The 23773-nt window shown below is 46.4% G+C and overlaps 1 protein-coding gene across 1 annotated transcript in view; it reads left to right on the top strand.

Annotated features, from left to right (window-relative positions):
• MGA (MAX dimerization protein MGA) overlaps positions 1-23773 on the top strand; it is an 801076-nt gene that overhangs the window by 509261 nt on the left and 268042 nt on the right. Inside the window, 1 exon segment of the mRNA XM_030215215.1 lies at positions 2341-3959. Within this exon segment, the coding sequence (XP_030071075.1) occupies positions 2341-3959 (1619 nt within the window).

The raw sequence follows: 23773 nt of genomic DNA, 5'->3' as shown, positions 1-23773 counted from the left end.
TATATATATATATAATAAATTTTCAAAAACATTTGTCATCGAGTGGGATTTGATCATCAAACTTAGCGCTCCTCTTTTCTTCCCTTTGTTCGTGTTCCAACAACTGAGCCACAGTGATTCACATAATATTTGTTAGTTATTAGCAATGTTACACATGACTATGTAACATCTCAATCGGATCACTGGATGCATATTATTTTAACAAGACATATATTTCTTTGGATCTATTTTTAATATCTGTCTTATCCATCGTTATTAATATGATACACACTCTATAGGACATTTTACATAAAAAATTATCTATTTTATTAGTTGACAGTTGGTCTGACGTCACAAATTGTGTTGATTTTATTATTAATTATTTGTTTGGTCCCAGTTCTTTGGACAAGCCTGGTTTACTTTTCCCACTTCTTTTATCTCTCATATATGATACAGACCATACAAGTCTGCCCGGTATTGGCTCTAGTTCTTCATAGCCGGAGTCACCATCTAAGTGTCACTCAACACATCCACACACATGCAGCCATTTAAGTTTAGGTTTTTTATAACTTCCATTTTCTAATTAGATTCTCTGTGTTCACACAAGCCTGTTCAAACTTCTTCTACTAACTTATAAATGTACTCACTCTGCTGCTCCCCAGTATCTCTCCACACTCGTCCTTCCCTACACCCCTTCCCGTGCACTCCGCTCCATGGATAAATCCTTATCTGTTCCCTTCTCCACTACTGCCAACTCCAGACTTCGCGCCTTCTGTCTCGCTGCACCCTACACCTGGAATAAACTTCCTGAGCCCCTACGTCTTGCCCCTTCCTTGGCCACCTTTAAATCTAGACTGAAAGCCCACCTCTTTAACATTGCTTTTGACTCGTAACCACTTGTAACCACCTGCCAACACCTACCCTCCTCCTTCCTGTACACAATAGTTGATTTGCTTTGCTTTATTTTTTGTCTATTAGATTGTAAGCTCTTTGAGCAGGGACTGTCTTTCTTCTATGTTTGTGCAGCGCTGCGTATGCCTTGTAGCGCTATAGAAATGCTAAATAGTAGTAGTAGTCATCCCATGCCTTTTTGAATTTCGTCACCATTTGTGTCCCTACTGCCTCCTTAATGGAGTCTTTCTATATCTGTACTGTTAAAACGAGGAGGAGGAGACGGCATTCAAAGAACTTGGTACTCGGTAAGTGAGAGGCTGGCGCAAGTGTTGCATACACTTCCACGGGAACCCCACAGGAATGGCTTCCATCCCTACAGAAACCCCACAGAACTGCTTCTGTCCCCGCAGGATTCCCGCAAACCCAGTTCCCATGCAAATCTCTAAACAAAGTTGCATGAAGCAGTCTCACTTTTTTTCCCCCGCCGTAGATATTTACATAAGAGATCGTAGATCTGATGCTGGTCTTTTCAGGGAAAAACAATAGGCAACATTTGAAATAGATAAAGCCCCTGTGGTATTATGCAAATGGATGCGCCCCATTAGAAAGCAGGGGTTTGTCACCTCAACAGTTTCTTGCACATAGCCAACATTAACGGTCTCACATTCAAATCATAGATGTTGTTCAAGCCTGTCGAAATATGGAGTCCCAAATATTTAAAGGAATCTGAAGCCTAACTTGAGGGGAATATTCCCTCTGATTTGCTCTCTCAAGGTAGTGTGTGACAGTAATGCTTCAGACTTGTTGTTTCAAGCCAGATACTGCCCCAAATTCCAGATAAAAATGCAGAACAAATGGTAGTGACCTCTGGGGGAATGTTATATCTTTTAATCAGTTCCCAATCTACAGCAGAGCATTGCCTCCTATCCCATGGCTTTTTAATTTTTTCAGGAGTCTTTCATGAGAGATTTTGAAGGACACACCATTAGTGAAACATGTCTTTCTACAGTGCTGCTTGGAGCATGCTCGTACAAGCTTCGACTCTGTTGCATCTGTTGGCCATCAACAGGATGCATATACACATGCACACATCAGTGCAAAAGTCTATGGACATGAGGACATAACTATAGAAGGCCATGGGGCAAGGATGACCATGGAGACAATAGCTGCTGGACTGTACAGGGCTGCATGATTGGGGAGCCTAAGAGAAGAAGGGTTTGACTACATGCGTGTGCCTGTAGATGAGATCAGGGGTGTGATAGTGCTGGTTGGGGCCAGAACATGGAGAGGGAAACAGGAAGACTAGGATCAGAGCCACTGGGATTAGGCTGCTGTTGAGGGGGGGGGGGGGGCGTAAGAAACTTCCAGGAAATTATATTGGGTTACTGCTAGTCTATTAAATATTACTGAAAGTTTAACATTAATAAAAAGATATAAATGACTAATAAAATATTATTCTGTCTTCAGCTTCGGTCATGGGAATCCGGTTGCCTTTACCTTCCAAGGCTCCTATTGCTGCTTCATCACCCACTGTTCCTACCTTGTCTTCCGTTTCTGGCTCTTCTTCCACTACTACCGTCAGTGTTTCAATACAGAATGTAGATACCACAGCTACTCCAGCACCCCCTGTGTCTTCAGCACCCAGCTTTTTATCCCAAGCTGGCACTCTAACTGTAAGGATCTCCCCACCTGGAGCAAACAACCCTTCCCCAAGTCATTCAGGCTCCGAGTCCAAAATAATAACATACAATTCAGGAGGACAGCCTACATGCACAGCCAGCTTAATACACCTTCAGTCTGGTGGTTTTGCTTTGCTGCAGCTTCCTGGTCAGAAAACAGTTCCAAGCTCTATCCTTAACCATGTTGCAACATTGCATTTGAAGAAGGATGCTCAGAATTTGAGTCAGAAAGGTGATGTATGCCATACTGTGAAACAAAATAAAGAGAAAACTTATTTACCAGAATCAGGAGAGGTCACAGATTCAAATGTTATGGTGTCAGACAGCAAACAAGATGAACAAGAATTATCCTTTAATCAGTTAAGAAACGGTGAGAAAATTTCATCTGTTAAAGAAGCCGATGAAGGGAACGGTTCGCTACAAGAGCTCATATCAGAGAATGATCCCATAAATGAGCAATCTACCCTAGAAAAGAATAATTCTGCCACAGTTGTATCCTCTGATCACTCATACACCAGTGACAAAAAAGTAGTGCCAAAGAAATTAAAGGTAGCTTTCAAAGACCTGGATTCCATTTCTAAGGCATCAGATTTAGTTCTGTCTGAAAATACTGCACATTTGGAGGAACCTGTAAGCAGTGCACACATAAGTGGTGCAGATAATAAGAGTACTACTGAACTAAAAAGCCCAGAGCCACAAGAGAATGGTATGCAGCCTGAGAGTCTAGTGTCACGGGAAGATGGTGAGAAATCCAAGAGCCAGCAAATAGAGGTGTTTGCTACGCAGCCCTCAGGCCCAATGGAATGTTTGGTTAATGAACAGCCAGAAACTCAGGTCAAAAAAAGGGATAGATGTGAAAAGGAACTTGTTCCATGGCCAAATGAGAAGCATGGGGATATTACAAAGCCAAACAGTCTAGAATTCAGACCTGATGCTGTTCTACCACCGAGCCTGGGACAGGAAAAACATAAATATAAGACTGATCAAACAAGGAAAAATGATAACGAAGAGTGTGCCGATAGTGTAGTTTCAAGAATTTCAAGTGCTGGAGAGAGACTTAATTCTCACCTAAGAGAACATTCTGCTGGCTTTCAGAATGAAATTGGTGCCACTGATAATTTGAGCTCTGTATGCAGAAATTCTCAATACACTGGCAGTGTTAAAGTTGCTACAGAAATTGGAAGTAGTACTTCGAATGATAGCAAAGTGGACGAGTCTGCTGGGTGTTTTCTCCACTCCCATGACCCAGAAAATAAAGCACATGAAGTACTTAAGCAAAGCAAGGAAACTCCACCAGAAACGGTTGTCATCCCCACAGGAGATAAGGAGGATGAAGATAAGACAGATGATTCTGCCGATGAATTGATGGAGGACTTAAACAGTGAAGAGGAAGTTGATATAGAAAAGGTAAGTGCCTCTTTCTAGATTTGCAGTGATTAGAATAGATTCTTAGGAATAAGAAGATATTTGTTTTACTCTACATAATTTTTTATGACTGTTCCCACCTGTTTATGAAAATTTCTGAATGTACTCTTCCGTGTTGTGTTGTATTGATAATTCTCCGAGGACAAGCAGGCTGCTTGTTCTCACTGATGGGTGACGTCCACGGCAGCCCCTCAAATCGGACCACTTTACTATCAAAGGCCTTTGCTTGTCCTCGCGCGCCGATGAGCACCGCGCATGCGCGGCCGTCTTCCCGCCCGAACCGTCTCGTGTTCGTCAGTCTTTTTTTGTCCGCGCTCGGTACGGTCGTGTTTACGCCGTTCACGCCCCTTAAGTTGACCTTCGCGCGTCTTTTTGACTTTTCACTACAAAAAAAAAAAAAAAGGATTTCGGAAGAAGGCCTTTCGGTCTTTTTCCCCTTCCTGTATTTCCAGTTTTTGCTCCGTTAAGTTTTCTTTCGTTTTCAGGGTAGGCCCTTTTGAGGCCTCGGGTCGAATTTTTTCTCCCCCTCTTTTTGGTGCCTTACCGCAATTACGAGTTTCGATCTCGCCGGCGTGATTTTTCCGCCCATGTCATCGAAGTCTCCCAGCGGCTTCAAGAAGTGCACCCAGTGCACCCGGGTAATCTCGCTCACTGACAGGCACGCGTCGTGTCTTCAGTGTCTGGTGGCTGGGCACCGCCCGCAGGCCTGTAGTCTTTGCGCCCTTTTACAGAAAAGGACTCAGCTAGATTGGCCCAGTGGAACGTTTTGTTCTCGGGCTCTTCGTCGGCATCGGCACCGGGAGTATCGAGTGCGTTGACGTGGACACCGTCAAGACCTCCGTCCTCGGCCGCGACGGCATCGAGTGCATCGAGGCATCGACCCTCTGCGTCGTCGGGGCCGAGACATCGGAAGGCTGCGTCGGCGGTACCGGGACCTCCACTAGTGCTGATGTCGTCGGACGGTGGTGCTTCGAGTGGAGTGCAGGTGAGGGCTGTCCATTCCCCTGCTGGTGGCGGTGAGCCTTCGGATGGGTCTCCCCCTACCCTGAGGGCTCCTGCGGTACAGCCCCCCCGAGACCGACCTTCTTCGGCCTCGGCCCCGAGGAAGCGACGGCTGGATTCTACGTCCTTGTCGGTACCGGGAAGCTCTGGTGACATGCTTCGTTTGAAAAAGTCAAAGAAGCATCGACACCGGTCTCCTTCCCGCGTCGGTACCCGAGAGCTCTGGGTCGCCGAGGGAGTCGGCACCCAGTAGGCATCGGCACCGGGAGGACCGCTCACCCTCTGTTCAGGAGGTGTCGATGCGCTCCACCTTGGACAGCCCGGAACAGCCTCCACGCCTGGAACAGACTCTGACATCGACACCTGCATCGGCTTCCATGTCTTTCTCCACAGCCGCTCTGCACGAGAGTCTCCGGGCCGTTCTCCCAGAGATCCTGGGAGAGCTGTTGCGCCCTTCCCCTCTGGTACCGGGGGTGCTTGCGCCACCGGTACTGTCGAGTGAGGCGCCGGCTGGCCCCTTGCCCGGGGTGAGGTCTCCGACATCACTGCGGGTACCGACTGCGGTCACCTCCCAGGAAGGCTCCCCGACGACGTCGGCGGAGGGAGCTTCGCCGGTGCGGGCGAGGGAGTCTACCTCTCGACGCTCCCACCTTGGCCGTGTTTCCACGGAGTCGAGCCAGACACGGCTTCAGACACAGGTCCGTGAACTTGTGTCTGATACCGATGGTGAGGCCTCGTGGGAGGAGGAGGAGGACATCAGATATTTCTCTGACGAGGAGTCTGATGGCCTGCCTTCTGATCCCACTCCCTCCCCTGAAAGGCAGCTTTCTCCTCCCGAGAGTCTGTCTTTTGCGGCCTTTGTCCGGGAGATGTCTACGGCCATCCCCTTCCCGGTGGTTGTGGAGGACGAGCCCAGGGCTGAAATGTTTGAGCTCCTGGACTATCCTTCTCCACCTAAGGAAGCGTCCACAGTACCCATGCATCATGTCCTAAAAAAGACATTGCTGGCGAACTGGACCAAGCCTTTAAGTAATCCCCACATTCCCAAGAAGATCGAGTCCCAGTACCGGATCCATGAGGACCCAGAGCTGATGCGCACTCAGTTGCCTCATGTCTCTGGAGTTGTGGATTTGGCCCTAAAGAAGGCTAAGAGTTCTAGAGAGCATGCTTCGGCACCCCCGGGCAAAGACTCTAGAACAGACTCCTTTGGGAGGAAGGCCTACCATTCTTCTATGCTCGTGGCCAAAATCCAGTCCTACCAGCTCTACACGAGCATCCACATGCGGAACAATGTGCGGCAGTTGGCGGGCTTGGTGGACAAGCTCCCTCCTGAGCAAGCCAAGCCATTTCAGGAGGTGGTCAGGCAGCTGAAGGCGTGCAGAAAATTCCTGGCCAGAGGAGTGTATGACACCTTTGATGTTGCGTCCAGGGCCGCTGCTCAAGGTGTGGTGATGCGCAGACTTTCATGGCTGCGTGCCTCCGACCTGGAGAATAGGATCCAGTAGCGGATTGCGGACTCGCCTTGCCGTGCGGATAATATTTTTGGAGAGAAGGTCGAACAGGTGGTAGAGCAGCTCCACCAGCGGGATACCGCATTCGACAAGTTCTCCCGCCGGCAGCCTTCAGCTTCTACCTCTACAGGTAGACGTTTTTATGGGGGAAGGAAGACTGTTCCCTACTCTTCTGGTAAGCGTAGGTACAATCCTCCTTCTCGACAGCCTGCGGTCCAGGCTAAGCCCCAGCGCGCGCGCTCTCATCAGCAGCGTGCGCCTCAGCAAGGCCCCTCGGCTCCCCAGCAAAAGCAAGGGGCGAGCGTTTGACTGGCTCCAGCAGAGCATAGCCGACATCCAAGTGTCAGTGCCGGGTGACCTGCCGGTCGGAGGGAGGTTGAAAGTTTTTCACCAAAGGTGGCCTCTCATAACCTCCGATCAGTGGGTTCTTCAAATAGTCCGGCAAGGATACACCCTGAATTTGGCCTCCAAACCTCCAAATTGTCCACCGGGAGCTCAGTCTTACAGCTTCCAACACAAGCAGGTACTTGCAGAGGAACTCTCCGCCCTTCTCAGCGCCAATGCGGTCGAGCCCGTGTCATCCGGGCAGGAAGGGCTGGGATTCTATTCCAGGTACTTCCTTGTGGAAAAGAAAACAGGGGGGATGCGTCCCATCCTAGACCTAAGGGCCCTGAACAAATATCTGGTCAAAGAAAAGTTCAGGATGCTTTCCCTGGGCACCCTTCTCCCCATGATTCAGGAAAACGATTGGCTATGCTCTCTGGACTTGAAGGACGCCTACACGCACAGACAGTATCTGCGATTTCAGCTGGGCACACGTCACTTCCAGTACTGTGTGCTACCCTTTGGGCTCGCCTCTGCGCCCAGAGTGTTCACGAAGTGCTTGGCTGTAGTAGCAGCGGCACTTCGCAGGCTGGGGGTGCACGTGTTCCCATATCTCGACGATTGGCTGGTGAAGAACACATCCGAGGCAGGAGCTCTACAGTCCATGCAGATGACTATTCGCCTCCTGGAGCTACTGGGGTTTGTGATAAATTATCCAAAGTCCCATCTTCTCCCAGTGCAGAGACTCGAATTCATAGGAGCTCTGCTGGATTCTCGGACGGCTCGCGCCTATCTCCCAGAGGCGAGAGCCAACAACTTGTTGTCCCTCGTCTCGCGGGTGCGAGCGTCCCAGCAGATCACAGTTCGGCAGATGTTGAGATTGCTGGGCCACATGGCCTCCAGAGTTCATGTGACTCCCATGGCCCGCCTTCACATGAGATCTGCTCAATGGACCCTAGCTTCCCAGTGGTTTCAGGCTGCTGGGGATCTAGAAGACGTGATCCACCTGTCCACGAGTTTTCTCAAATCCCTGTATTGGTGGACGATTTGGTCTCTCCTGGGGTGGGGAGCTCATGTCGATGGGCTTCACACCCAAGGAAGCTGGTCCCTTCAGGAACGCGATCTGCAGATCAATCTCCTGGAGTTACGAGCGGTCTGGAACGCTCTGAAGGCTTTCAGAGATCGGCTGTCCCACCAAATTATCCAAATTCAGACAGAGAACCAGGTTGCCATGTATTACATCAACAAGCAGGGGGGCGCACCGGATCTCGCCCCCTGTGTCAGGAAGCCGTCAGCATGTGGCTCTGGGCTCGCCGTCACGGCATGGTGCTCCAAGCCACATATCTGGCAGGCGTAAGCAACTGTCTGGCCGACAGGTTGAGCAGGATTATGCAACCTCACGAGTGGTCGCTCAATTCCCGTGTAGTGCGACAGATCTTCCAGGTGTGGGGCCACCCCCTTGGTAGATCTCTTCGCATCTCGAGCCAACCACAAAGTCCCTCAGTTCTGTTCCAGGCTTCAGGCCCACGGCAGACTGGCATCGGATGCCTTCCTCCTGGACTGGGGGGAGGGTCTGCTGTATGCTTATCCTCCCATACCTCTGGTGGGGAAGACTTTGTTGAAACTCAAGCAAGACCGAGGCACCATGATTCTGATTGCTCCTTTTTGGCCGCGTCAGATCTGGTTCCCTCTTCTTCTGGAGTTCTCCTCCGAAGAACCGTGGAGATTGGAGTGTTTTCCGACCCTCATCACACAGGACGAAGGGGCGCTTCTGCATCCCAACCTCCGGTCTCTGGCTCTCACGGCCTGGATGTTGAGAGCGTAGACTTTGCCTCTTTGGGTCTGTCAGAGGGTGTCTCCCGCATCTTGCTTGCTTCCAGGAAAGATTCCACTAAGAGGAGTTACTTCTTTCTATGGAGGAGGTTTGCCGTCTGGTGTGACAGCAAGGCCCTAGATCCTCGCTCTTGTCCTACACAGACCCTGCTTGAATACCTTCTGCACTTGTCTGAGTCTGGTCTCAAGACCAACTCTGTAAGGGTTCACCTTAGTGCAATCAGTGCATACCATTACCGTGTGGAAGGTAAGCCGATCTCAGGACAGCCTTTAGTTGTTCGCTTCATGAGAGGTTTGCTTTTGTCAAAGCCCCCCGTCAAGCCTCCTACAGTGTCATGGGATCTCAATGTCGTTCTCACCCAGCTGATGAAACCTCCTTTTGAGCCACTGAACTCCTGCCATCTGAAGTACTTGACCTGGAAGGTCATTTTCTTGGTGGCAGTTACTTCAGCTCGTAGAGTCAGTGAGCTTCAGGCCCTGGTAGCCCAAGCCCCTTACACCAAATTTCATCATAACAGAGTAGTCCTCCGCACTCACCCTAAGTTCTTGCCAAAGGTTGTGTCGGAGTTCCATCTGAACCAGTCAATTGTCTTGCCAGCATTCTTTCCCCGTCCTCATTCCTGCCCTGCTGAACGTCAGCTGCACACATTGGACTGCAAGAGAGCATTGGCCTTCTATCTGAAGCGGACACAGCCCAACAGACAGTCCGCCCAATTGTTTGTTTCTTTTGATCCCAACAGGAGGGGAGTGGCTGTGGGGAAACGCACCATATCCAATTGACTAGCAGATTGCATTTCCTTCACTTACGCCCAGGCTGGGCTGGCTCTTGAGGGTCATGTCACGGCTCATAATGTTAGAGCAATGGCAGCGTCGGTAGCCCACTTGAAGTCAGCCACTATTGAAGAGATTTGCAAAGCTGCGACGTGGTCATCTGTCCACACATTCACATCTCATTACTGTCTGCAGCAGGATACCCGACGCCACAGTCGGTTCGGGCAGTCAGTGCTTCAGAATCTGTTCGGGGTTTAGGATCCAACTCCACCCCCCTAGGCCCATGTTTTATTCTGTTCCAGGCTACACTCTGTTAGTTGGAAAAATTGTTAGGTCAATCTCAGATATGTCCTCGCCGTTGCGAGGCCCAATTGACCATGTTTGTTGTTTTGAGTGAGCCTGGGGGCTAGGGATACCCCATCAGTGAGAACAAGCAGCCTGCTTGTCCTCGGAGAAAGCGAATGCTACATACCTGTAGAAGGTATTTTCCGAGGACAGCAGGCTGATTGTTCTCACAAACCCGCCCGCCTCCCCTTTTGGAGTTGTGTCTTCCCTTCTCTTTGTCTTGCTACATATGAGACTGGCCAGCACGAGCCGGTTTCGGGCGGGAAGACGGCCGCGCATGCGCGGTGCGCATCGGCGCACGAGGGCTAGCAAAGGCTTTTGCTAGTGAAGATTCCGATTGAAGGGGCTGCCGTGGACGTCACCCATCAGTGAGAACAATCAGCCTGCTGTCCTCGGAGAATACCTTTTACAGGTATGTAGCATTTGCTTGTGACTAAGAACAAACTTTTAAAATCTTTAGACACACATAACCATTCAGGAGTAAAAATCAGAATAAATGACTACCTTAATTTGATTTTTTTTTTTTAATCGCATTTTAGGTTTAATGGCTTTGAGCTCAAGGTGAGCTACACGTTCAGGTAGAATTGGCAGGTACCTTCTCAAGAGGGCTTACAGTTTAGGTTAGGGTGAATAACCATTATACAAAGAGTGCAGTACTGTCCCTAGTGGGCCGCATCATTACATAATGTCGGAATCAGAAATGCACAGAGCTCCAAAGATCTTCTGTGATAAATTTTTTATTAAAAATGATGAAAACAAACTGCTAGAGTATACATTCTGAAAAAATATTTGTAAAATATAGTATTTAAAATTGCCAAACTCTCATTAATGCTGTTTTCTACATATACTTCCCATGGTCTTGCAGGCTACAAAAAATGTATTGGCAGGCTGCATTCAGCCTGTGGCCCGAAGTTGCCTACCCCTGGTTTGAGTTGTAGCTGAAACAATGGAGAAGAAAATGACTTACTCAGTGTAGCAAGGCATGTCATTGGGAAAAACAGAACTAGTTCTCAGTTTGTTCTAACCACTAGGCCACTCCTCCACAAATAACTTATTTTAAAAATTCTGGTGTAGTATTGCTTTGTGCAATAAAACATGTCAGTATCAAATGTATTTTTAAAGAATATGTTATTTTGTTTATTCATCATTTGATATACCACTGTTGCAACAGAATTGATCACAATGGTATACAGTAAAATATAAATTAAAAATTATTGGAAAGGAACACAATCAATCAATAGGACAGAAGGCACACACACCAGGGAGGGGGGGCAGTGAAGAACCTGAGACCATGGATGCAGGGAAAGGAGCTAAAAATTAGAAGGTGTCAACTTCAAAACCGAAGGCCAGATGGAAAAAATGAATTTTAAGGAGAATCTTAAATTTGGCAAAGGAGGGTTCAGACTAAATTATTGGAGGGAGAATGATAAGTAGTAGGTCATTCCAGAGCTTTGGAGCAAGAAAGAAAAAGAAGATAGAATGGACTCATAGTGGGCGAAGTGGTGTGAAGGAAGGACAAGACAGCATCAAGGGATTTAAGGGAACCGTTATGGGTGTAGGGTATGGTCAGATAAGACAGGTAAGAGGGAGATCTAGTATGAAGGGCTTTGTGAGTGAAGAAATGCCAGAAGTGGAGAGGCATGATCGTATTTTCATGCTCTGAGAAGACAGGCTGCTGAATTGTAAAGAAAAGTCCATAAGTCATTATTAAGATGGACTTGGGGAAAATCCACCACATGTTCTAGGATAAGTAGCATAAAATCTGCTTTACTGTTCTGGGATCTTGCCAAGTACTTGTGTCCTGGATTGGCCACTGTTGGAAACAGGATATTGGACTTGATGGACCTTCAGTCTGTCCCAGTATGTCAATTACGTTCTGTGTTCTTACGGGTTTGCAAACGGTGACTAGAAGAACCAGCAATACCAGAGTGGGTATATAAGTATTGCCACACGGAGACAGACCAAACGTCCATCAAGCCCAGCATCCTGTTTCCAACAGTGGCCATTCCAGGTCACAAATACCTGGCAAGATCCCAAAAAAGTTCAATACATTTTATGCTGCTTATCCCAGAAATAAGCAGTGGATTTTCCCCAAGTCATTTTAATAATGGTCTATGGACTTTTCCTTTAGGAAGCCGTCCAAACCTTTTTTAAACCTCGCTAAGCTAACCGCCTTTGCCACATTCTCTGGTAATGAATTCCAGAGTTTAATTACATGTTGAGTGAAGAAATATTTTCTCCAATTTGTATTAAATTTACTACTCTGTAGCTTCATCGCATGCCCCCTAGTCCTAGTATTTTTTGAAAGAGTAAACAAATGGGGGAGGAAGTGACGTCATCAACCGAGATGGCTGCTTGAGCTGTGAGCTCCAACCAGCCCTGAGCAATTAGTGAATCCACCCTGGTCATTTGGGGCAATCAGAGTTATCCGCTGAAAGCAATATACGCAGAGACAGTGTTAGAGTTGATTTTAAATGAGTTCCCAAGCCTCTACGATAGATATTGCAGAACTTGCTTACTCGGGCCCAGCTGTGTGTATGCGCATGGATGTCCCAGAGGCCCGGCCGCTTGATTCTCAATCGACATGTTCATCTCAGTTTTCGCTGCCCTTATTTGTGTCAGGGGACGTTGTGGCACAAGAAGAGACGCCATTGCAAGAGGTCCGCTTATGGACGATGGAATTAAAGTCAGATATAAAGGCAGTGCGCACGGAAATTGCTACACTGGGCGCGGACCTGAGGTGAGAAATTGGGGTGCTGGGCAGTTGCGTAGCGGAGGCAGAGGAGCACCTGAACGATCAGGCTGAGACTCTGCAAACTTTAGCCACACAGGCTAGGGAGACACAACAGGAAACTCAGCAACTATGGGACAAGCTAGAAGATTTGGAGAATCGGAGTCTACGGTGCAACGTGCGGTTCCACGGTCTCCCGGATTCACCACTATATGCAGACTGTGAGATGGTGGTGCAAAAAATAGCATGGCCCTTACTCACTGAAATACAGATTAATAAAGAGCCTTCTGAGATCCAGTTGGAGCGAGCTCATTGATCCCTGGGGGTCCCGAGGGCAAACCGGCTGCGGGACCTAATTGCCTTCTTCAGTGATTTTAAGCTGAAAGAGAAAATCATGCATGCTTCTCGGGTGGTGCCAGACTTTAAATGGGATTCCTATCATATAGAATGTTATCAAGACTTTGCAGTGACCACTTTTAAAGAGGTGGGCTGAGCTTAAGCCTTTCACGCAATTTTTGCATTCCGAGGGAATCCGATACAGATTTGGCCATCCATTTGTGCTGCGGTTCTATAAAGATGGCAAGTTAAATCAAATCCGGAAGCTGGCCGAGGCGGTGGAGATTTTTCCAGAAGGAATTGCCAGCAAAGGGGACAACTCCACACAGCAGTCTGGAACATCAAAGACGGTCAAATCACGCTGGCAGAGGGTTACTTCAGGCAAGGGCCGCCTTCAGCGCCAACATTCAGACTCTCTCCTGAAACGACCTGGCGATACAGCTAAGGCATAAAATAGCGTAGAAACAGCCTAGGTGGCTTTTGCACTCAGGAAAGAGGGCTGGGGCTTGGATTTTTTTTTTAGGGCTGAGTTTAATAGAATTTCCAGCAATGTTTTTAATATTTTTGCATATCATTATCAACCCATTTCAGCGTTTCTTATAACAGGTGGTGTATAAGCTTATATTGTACTTTTATAAAAGGGGTGGGGTCATTTCCTCTTAGGGCACTCCTATGTTATTGCAGGAGTGCCTATTTGTTGGGAGGGGGGGTAGAACTATTTGCGGGGTGGGACTGATGACCAGAGGATGATTTACTTTTGAGTCTTTCATCCAGTGTCACAAGGTAGATGTATGGATGGGGATCTCTATTTTTTATATCAGATGAGCACTTTAAATAGTCTAACCCTTAATGCAAAGGGATTAAATTCCCCGGCGAAATGCCAGCTTATGTCCAGAGAGATACAACGCCTAAAGGTGGATATCTCATTTATACAAGAAACGCACTTGCTTTCTACCAGCGAGCATGTACGCCATCATAACAGCCTCCCACAAATTTACTTTGCATCTAGTCATACTGATAAAAAAAAGAGGGGAGTCTGATAGTTTTGTCTCATGGGTATCCCTGGCAAATAAAACATGTAGTATGGAATTGGGGGGGGGGGGGGGGGGGTCGTTATATTCTGCTGGTGCTGCAAGTGGGGGCAGAGGTGTTGTCCCTGTTAAATATATATAATCCCAATGAACACCAGGGTGCCTTTTTCACAAAGCTGTCAGCGATCCTCTCTAAACATATAGAGGGTACCCTGTTGGTGGGGGGCGACTTTAACCTTACTTTGCATCCCGCGTTGGACAACTCGGCTGTGAGGGTGCGGTACTCTGTCAGATCGGTCCCAATTACATAACTTTATGGGCAAGTGGCAATTATTAGATTTATGGCGACATGTGAATCCCCAGACCCATGGTTATACCTACTACTCTGCTGTCCATGACTCCCAGTCACATAGATTTCTGGATGGGGCCCTCTAATGTATTACCCAATGTTGATGACATGCGAATTCACCCTAGAACGTGGTCTGACCGTGCACCCGTTACGTTGGAGATAGAACTTGACGTGCTGTCTCCTCCAGCTCCTCAGTGGCATTTCAGTGATGGGCTATTAGCTAACCCCTTGGTTGTCTCTCGCTTATAGACAGATATTAAAGAATATATAAATATTAATGACAATGGGGAGATTTCCTCAGGGATATTGTGGGAGGGCTGTAAAGCAGTCAGAGGGAAGGTAATAGCACTACAGATACACACTTGGCGACAGGCGAGGTCTCGGTCTCAGAAATTACATGCTGAACAATCGGCTCTTAACACGCAGGCCAATCAATGACCTGACTCACCCCACATTCGGCATCGTCTGCACATACTTCAGTTGGTGCTCCGGGAGCTACAACTAGCGGAGATAGCTAAACATCTACAACGGGTTAGGCAGACATATTTTGAACTTGGGAACAAAGCCTCGAGACTTCTAGCATATAAATTAAAAAAGTGTTCCACTAATACTTTTATCCATTTAATTCAGGATGCTGAGAGGAAGCGTTGTACAAAGCTAGAAGATACTAAGTTAGTTTTTCTTAACTTTTATAAAACGTTATATCAGGCAGACATATCACAGACACATGAGATCCAGGACTATCTCACAGAAGCGGCACTACCTAGATTATCTCAAGCAGAGGGGGTTGTGCTGTTTGTCCCAATTACGTTAGACAAGGTGGCATGGGCTATAAAGGACCTGCCTAATGGGAAAGCTCCAGGGCCAGACGGGTTCACTAATAAATTTTACAAATGTTATAGCAAGTTAATAGAGCCACTCTTGGTCCGAGTTTTCAACGAGATAGAGTTTCAAACTGAGTTGCCTTACTCCTGGGGTTTGGCAAATATTGTAGTCTTATTGAAGCCAGGAAAAGATCTGCAACGTTGTGGATCTTACTGTCCGATATTACTGGGATAAGATTATAAAATATTTACAAAAATTCTAGCTTGGCGACTGCAGAGGGTGATGCCTAAATTAGTATACATGGACCAGGCAGGTTTTATAGTGGGGAGACAAACATTTGATAATATACGTAGAGCACTTCATTTGATCCATGAGGCAGGGACCACACGACAACTTGATGCAGAGAAGGCATTTGATCGGGTTCATTGGCCCTTTAAGTTCTCGGTTTTAGATCAGATGGGCTTTTCGGGACGCTTTGTCACATGGCTCAAACTTCTCTAAGCACTCCCGTTAGCCTCTTTGCAGGTCAAAGGTATGAGTTCGGATTCGTTTTCGCTGGAGCGAGGGACCTGGCAGGGTTGTGCGTTATCCCCGCTGCTGTTTGCATTGACCATTGAACTGCTGGCTCATACTATACGGACCCATCCAAATATACATGGACTTTCCTTGGGGATGGATGTCCATAAGATAATGTTATTTGCAGATGATATTCTCCTTACAATGACAGATCCCCAGGACTCTCTGCCACTGGTGATGCAGGGCCTACACCAATATGGACATATTTCCGGTTTTCGGGTGAACACAGATAAGTCAGATTGAGTCTTGGGTTATCATGTGGGGCTGTGGCCTCCCTTCAACAGCAATATTCCTTTCGATGGAACGCTCACTCCTTTCGATACCTGGGCATCAGGTATCAGATTTATACAGGGCTAATTTTCCCCCCAAAATCCAGGAGTTATTCCTTGAGTTAGAACGGTGGGAAGGACTAGAACTTTCATGGTTGGGAAGAGTGTCTGCCGTAAAAATGATGATTTTTCCAAAGATAATATACTTGTTTCTGGCAGTGCAATTTTTTCACCACCTCAATAGAAAAGTCTTTGCCTACTTCTGGCAACATAAACCTCCAGGGGTACGAGCCGATGTTATGTTGCAATCTAAGAAAAGAGGGGGTATGGAAGTTCCAAATTTCCCCCTGTACTTCCAAGCAGTACAATTACATGTGCTTGCAGAGTGGAGCGCTGACAGCATAAAAACCTGGCTTCAAATAGAAAAACATTGGATGAGACTGACAGTTAAACTACATATTGTGGGTTCCTAGGCACCAACTCTTAGCATATATTGGGCAGTCCCCCCCCCCCCCCCCCCCAGCAGTGCGCTTTCCCCTGCAAACCTGATACGCCATATGGCAGTAGTTGTTTTCAGGTAGAATGTATTTTCGACAAATGACAATAAGGACTGCTCCAGGTTTTCCCCCTTGGGACAGAAGATAATGTATATAGAATATGGGAACGGAAGGGCCTTACCTGTTTAAGCCAGATTTAGGAGGAGGGAATGATGGTGTCGTTTACCAGCATATCATTTGTTTCATTATAATCGGATATGAGATTATATCTATCGATGGGCCAAGGAGGAGCTGGCTGTAGAGGACACGGCTTTGGAGTGTGCTCTTAGGGGAGGGAGGGAGCTATAAGGGATGTGTTTCTCACATATAGGCTGCTTTGATGTCATATCACACCCCTATACTGCGATACATACAGTGCTGGGAGGGAGACCTGAAGACTAGTTATGAATTTAAGCGATGGGAGAGGGCTATGGAATACATGTTAAAGGTATCTGTCTCTAGTTCCCTAATTGAAAACAATTGTAAAGTGCTATATCGCTGGTATTTGACACCTAATGGGCTAGCAAAAATGTATGGCCAGGGAACCGGTCAATGTTGGAGAAACTCCCTTATTATGGTACTGATGCACCGGGCAGGGCGCCGCCATTTAGAAGGTGGTGCTCACATGAGGAGGGAGTGCTACTCCCTCCTCCTGCTTCAAAAGATGCAGGAGAAGGGTTTTGGAAGAAGAATAGGCCACCAGGGGCAGGTGGGGTGGTGTCCACTGGACCACCTGCTTCAAAAGGTACAGGAGGGGGTTTGGAGGGGTACTATACCACTAAGGCAGTTGAGGGTAGTTCCAAATGGGCCACCAGGGAAAGTGTTGTGCACTGGAGGGGGGCTGGAGGTTCTCTGGGCCCCCAGCCCCTTGTGGATATGGGGGTTTAGAGGTCCACTGGACCTCCAACCCCTTGTATTAATCTCTTTGACAAGCCGGGGGTTTGTTTGTTTGTTTTTTGGACAGCCCAGACCCACCCAACAACTTGGCTCAGTCTTCCCACTGAAGTACCCCAATGATCAGAGCTAATAGCGTGCCTAAATTTGCATGCTATTAGCTCTGATCATCAGGGCTTTATTTCTCTGCACTGTTCCGGCTCTAATTTTACAGCGATGTTCAGAACGGCGCGGGGTTTTTGATCATCTGCCCCTAAGAGAAGCTGGCCTAGCATTGAATTTATCATTGGAAGCCAAATCAGTCCCTTCATCTGCGATGAAATCCAGGCTCTGGGCAAGATCTCATAAGCGGAAGAGCCTCACCCGCAGCTCTGACAATAGATTTGACATGTGGATCTGAGCGTTGACTTGATTTGTTACCTACCTTTTGACAGATTTGCTACAGGGTGAACCTGATGATTATATAATCGGGAGCTCTTGATTGGATGCAACTGACACACTGCTGTGCCTTCAGAGGATTTGTAGAGGAACTTGAGTATTACTTTACTGTTTGCTACTCTTTGTTCTGAGTGAAATATCTGATGATGTGTCTGTCGTGATTTGCCCTGTGAGAGTGATTGTAGACTGTGCTGCTGGGAGTAGACACAGGTAGTCTGAAGGGGAATTGATTTGCTTATTCTCTCAACTGGGATCTGTTTGATTCTGGGGTACTGGGAGTTTGAAAATTTGGTGAGAGGAATGGGACAGATGGAAGGGGGTTGGATGGGAGGGCTTTGATTTTGATAGTGAGTGGGTTTATGTTGATGTTTTTCCTAAATTTGATGCTGTGGAGATTATGTTGAGTGTTCATGATATTTTAGGAAGTCTCCTTTTGAATGAGCATGAGATGTGGGAGTAAGTGTTTTCCTCAGATGCACAAGAATCCAAAGAAGAGGGATAACCCCTTTTTTCCCACAAGGATCTTAGATTACTGATACAGAGAGTGAAAAAAAGACCCCAATGGGAAATGTGTTTACACAGATTCTTCTAGAAGAGATTGAACTGATCTATTATTCTATTTTACTTAATAACTGTTGTTCAATTGTTATTCATACCTTGTTTCTCAATTTGCAAAACTGTACTTATTTGCATTGCAACTTTATTACAGTACTGTTGTAAGCCACTTTGAACCTGTAATCAGTGGGGAAAAAAGTTGGATACAAATGTGATAAATGCCCCAATTTTTAAACATAATCAGAATTCATTTGGAAGGTTTTGCTAAGGGCCCTTTGATTTTTGCAGGAGACAGTAATACTTTCCTTAATCCATTTTGGATTTGACTTCCTGGGGAATAAATTGATTTCAAATGCATTGAAGTTTCTTTTACAAGATCTGGGTTTGTGTGATGTGAGGAGGAAAGAAAATAGCTCACAATGAAATTATACCTTTTACCTCTCTCCACACATGTATTTACATATTGATTACATTTTTTGGATGTATCCGTCTGAGGACGAGTAGGGGCCTCAAGTATTGGGAATATAACATTCTCTGATCATGTGCCTTTCTGGGTGGGGACTCTTGGATGGATCTCCATGATCAGTCCATCAAGCATTTTTGGACTCTTAATACTAGTTTATTAAGAGATGAAGAAGTGACGAGGATCACGTGGTACCATGCTGTTGAACAGACACTGAACTGCGGAGCTCTGGTATTTCCCCCTGTTTAATCTCACTAATTAGACTCTAATAGAGTTTTACTTTGCCAGAGTTTTGACTCTACTTTTCTATATCCAGCTGTGTATTTGGAGAATGCAGTGATTTGGACTGGTTTGCACTATTGGCATCAAAATCTCCTTGGAGAGATAGGGAGTGGACTAAGGTGTCTGAAGGCAAGTTGCAGAAACTCCGCCCTTTACAAGTCCTTCAGTTTGCTCCACGTGGACTGCAGAAATAGCGACGGTGGATGTCACTCTTGATAAGAAACTGCAGGCTATATTTGATAGGGCAGAATCGGCTCACAAAGCGGTTGGACAGCTTTGGACTCGACTTGGACCATTTACTACTACTACTTATGATTTCTATAGCTCTACTAGATGTGTGCAGCGCTGTACACATTATATGCAGGTACTTTTCTCTGTCCCTAGTGGGCTCACAATCTATAAGTTTTTGTACCTGGGGCAATGGAGGGTTAAGTGACTTGCCCAAGATCACAAGGAGCTGCAGCGGGAATTAACCTGAGGTAGCCAGGATCAAAGCCCGCTGCACTGACCATTAGGCCACTCCATTTACATAGATGTTGAAAACACCTGACAGTGGCGATGCGTAGGAAGTTGGAGGAGCTGGAAGCAAAAGTCACCGACTTGGAAATTTGCTCCAACAGAAACAACTTGTGCCTTACTGGCCTGGCAGAGTTCCTCAAAGATTCGGAACAGGTGTTGGGTTTTTTTCCCAGAAGGCTTTTTTTCAGAAAGCTGGCTGCAGCAGTCCTTGCACCTGGCCCACTAAGGGTGGAGCGGGCACATCGTGTAGGCCCCTCGAGACAATACATTGCCAGACCTTATGCTGTTCTGCTTAAAATCCTGAATTTTGGCCAAAAGGCCATATTAAGAGTGATTAGATTGGGTATTTCATTGAACTAGGAAGGTAAAAAAAAAAATTTAAGTTTTCAATGTACATGTAGCTCAGGCTCGGAAAGCCTTTGCACCCCTCCCTCTGTGACACCTTATTTGACAAGATAATTAAATTCTCTTTATGAGAATACAGTGTGAGGGTGCTGAGAAATACTTTGAGAATGTGGGTCTGGCTAAAGATTTCATCAGTTCCTTAAAACATGGTTCCACTTGTTGATTTATTAGCCTGGATTTTATTTCTTCATTTTTTTTACCATCATTGGAACATACAATTGGATGATTTGTGCTCCCTGTTTATTTCCAGAATTGTAGATTCTTCAGATTGTGAACACTGCTGACTAACTGGGTGTTTCTCTCTCTCTCTCTGTGATTGTTGTTGGATGCAGCTTTGTGGAACAACCTTTTTTTGCTGCTTCAAGGGATTCCATGTACCTATGGTGGATTGTGCTGATGGAGTACGCCTGGACTTGCATGCCTATCAATTTTTCTCACTCAGTTTAAACCTAGAGATATTGGCTACTTCTCCGCTGATCAATGCAGTCTGGCAGCAGTGTGTTTATTCTCTATTTTGGTTTTTATCATGTTTTTACCCTTTTTTCAGGCCTGCAATCTGACTGTTTTCTTATGGTGTACTTGAGTGTGTGTGTTCAAAACATCCAGTAATGGGAGTTTTGACTGTCTTAACGGCCTTGCAACTAGGGGGCAAGGGGGTACTGGAACGTGATGAGTTCGTATAGCAAACTCTATTGGGATATCTTAGGGGAGAGTGGTTGTGGAGACAGCCATTGTCTAGGGTGGTAGGTGGAAACGGAAGGGAGTTTGCTTGCAGGATGTTTTGTAGTAGAGTGATAAGACATTAGTTTTGGGAGCTCTACAGCTGTGCCTGCAATGCTGTAAGACTGCTCTGTATTTTTATGATTTGTACCATTTTGGGGGGGGGGGGGGGGATGCAGGCTGGGACACCCTTCTTCCGTTTACCTCAAGACAGTGGAGTCAGCTGCTAGTCTGCATTAGTACACCTACCATTTTGACTTGTGTCATGGAACATGGGAGGCATCACCTCGTCTATTAAACACAGCAAAATCTTACATGTCTTAAATATACAAAGCTAAGGTGACGATATTGTGGGAAACACAGAACTCAAGAAGTTATGTCGATGGTGGGTGGAGGATTATTTGGAAGGGCCCACACAAAATAGGACGGCAGGGGTTATACTTTTTTGTAAGGGTCAGCTCCTGGAAACAGAGTTTCTCACAGTTCACCCCTTAGGCAGATATATTATAGCGCATGTGGATCTGAGTCATATATGCCTGGTGACTTGCCTGGCTGGTGCTAAGGTGGCGGACCTCACGCGTCACCTAGATTGGATTTTAGATAGTGCTGGGGAGGAGCCAGCTGTCTGGAGGATATAATATGGCAGTTCTACAAACTGAAGAGTAGCAAATCTCCTGGACCGGATGGTATTCACCCCAGAGTACTGATAGAACTGAAAAATGAACTTCCGGAACTATTGTTAGTAATATGTAATTTATCTTTAAAATCGAGCGTGGTACTGGAAGATTGATGGTGGCCAATTAAACGCCGATTTCTTTTAAAAAAGGTTTCCAGACTTCCGGTGACGTCACCGACCTCGATGGAAGCCTGATCTCGGTGCTCCCGATAAATCCAGCTAAAAAAGCTAACATTAGCGTTAAATGAGACGCAATTTATACCTCTCTGTTTGAGAAGGAGACGATTGAAGAGTGAGAAGGTGAGATGTCGCAAAAAATGAAGAGCTTAGAGACGAAAAGTGGGGCGCGTAGCAGCCAACGCACATCAAAAGTGTCTTCGCGCCATGTGTCCCCGCAACCCGAAGAGGCCTCCGAGTATGAATCGGGGAGATCGGATGATGAGAGTGGCGGGGCTCGAAAATCACACTCCGCGCGTCTGCTCTTGGATTTACGAAAGGATCTTGCTCATATGAAAGCAGACATCGTGGAGCGGATTGATAATCTACGGGGCGAGTTAAAGGAAGTGGGTACTCGCATTGAAGACCTGGAAACACGGATGGATGACCACGTGGAAGTTGTACAACAATTGCGCCAACGTGATGAAGAATATGAAACACAAATAACTGAGCTACAATATAAGCTTGATGATATTGAAAATCGAAGTAGACGCAAGAATTTGCGTTTTTGTGGCGTGCCAGAAGGGGAGACCCAGGAGGAGGTCTTGAAAATTGTGCAAGAGATTTGTGGATATATGCTAGAGGCACAGCCTGACACTCCTATACCAGAAATTGAAAGAGCGCATAGAGCACTGGGTAATCCCCAGAATAATAAACCGAGGGATATAATCGTGCGATTCTGGAAATTTTCTGAAAAAGAAAACTTAATTGCTCTGGCACGCCAACGGAAAGAACTGAAATACCATGATAATTTGATAACGGTATATCAAGATTTGTCTACCCGTACACTGCAATGGCGTAGAGAGATGAAACCAGTACTAGCAGCCTTGAATAAGCATAACATCAAATACAGATGGGCCTTTCCATTTGCACTGTGCTTTGCTATCTCGGGCAAATCACATCGAATGCGGACCGAAGCGGAGGCAAAGCAGCTGCTACAGCTGGCGGGTCTGATGGAAACAGAAGCAGACGAGTCTGCAGCGGCGAACAAAGTGCGGGATAAAGTCCACCAATGGAAGCAAGTCTTCAATAAGGCCAGAAGCTCACGTGCGGCAAAGACAAGAACAGTAACTTAAACTGAGACAATTTGGGTTTTTTTGATGGTTTAATCTTGGAAAGATTATCTTAACCAGAGACTTGAATGCAGAGAGGTATCTGTATGAATCTGGAGAAAAGTTACTTGGGGCTGGAAGGGAGAATGGGAAGATAGGCTATAGGAGAGGCGGTTGATATTGTTGGGAGTTTAATGTGGATGGATAGAAGGGGAGTTCTCTTTCTCCTCCACATGGAAAATAGGGTTGGGGTTGAGGGGGGGATGGGGGGGAATAACATCTCTCTCTTGTGTTTTAACTGGAGGAAATTTCAATTGAAAATAAGGTGGAATATCTTGATCAATGCTTTCTTTATACCTGTAGATGATGGATAATGGCTGATCTAAAGATACTTACATGGAATGTGAAGGGCTTAAATGTTCCAAGAAAACGGCAGCTTATATACCAAGAATTAGCTAGATTAAGACCACAGGTGGTCATGCTGCAAGAGACACATTTAAAACGTGCACATGAACATCTGTTTCGTCCGATTGGTTACTCAAAAATCTATTTTGCCTCTGACATTGCGAATAGTATGAAGCGGGGAGTGGCGCTATTTTTTCATGATAATGTACCAATACAAATCCAGCAAATCAAGAGAGACACAGCTGGAAGATTTCTTTTGATTCAGGGAGTGTTGGAAACTAAGGAATATACATGGGGTTCTATTTATGGGCCCAATACGGGCCAAGCCTCTTTTTTTAAAACACTGAAGAAGAGCGTTAGAACCTTGATTGGGGGTCAGCTTATTTTAGGGGGAGATTTTAACGCCACTATGAACCCAGATTTGGACCGTTCAGGACCGGTTGCTCGAGCAGATAGTGTTAGCTGAGCAGCTGGCATCTTGTGTAGCGGAACTGGGACTTTTTGACGCCTGGCGAGATGGTCATCCCCTTGATCGTGATTACTCCTTCTACTCCCCAGTGCATGCTTCTTACTCTCGCATTGATTTTCTTTTTGTGGATAAACTAATGGGTAGCCAAGTGAGAAGTACACAAATAGGGAGCATTACTGTGTCCGACCATGCTCCTAGTGAAGCACAGATATCACTAGTGATGAGGTTCTATACAAAAGGTGGACCTTTAATAATACTTTACT

This window comes from Microcaecilia unicolor, chromosome 9 (genome assembly GCF_901765095.1).
Source record: "Microcaecilia unicolor chromosome 9, aMicUni1.1, whole genome shotgun sequence".
Lineage (NCBI taxonomy): Eukaryota > Metazoa > Chordata > Amphibia > Gymnophiona > Siphonopidae > Microcaecilia > Microcaecilia unicolor.
The sequence above is the reverse complement of the archived record's forward strand: the minus strand, read 5'-3'. Positions and strand labels throughout refer to the sequence as shown.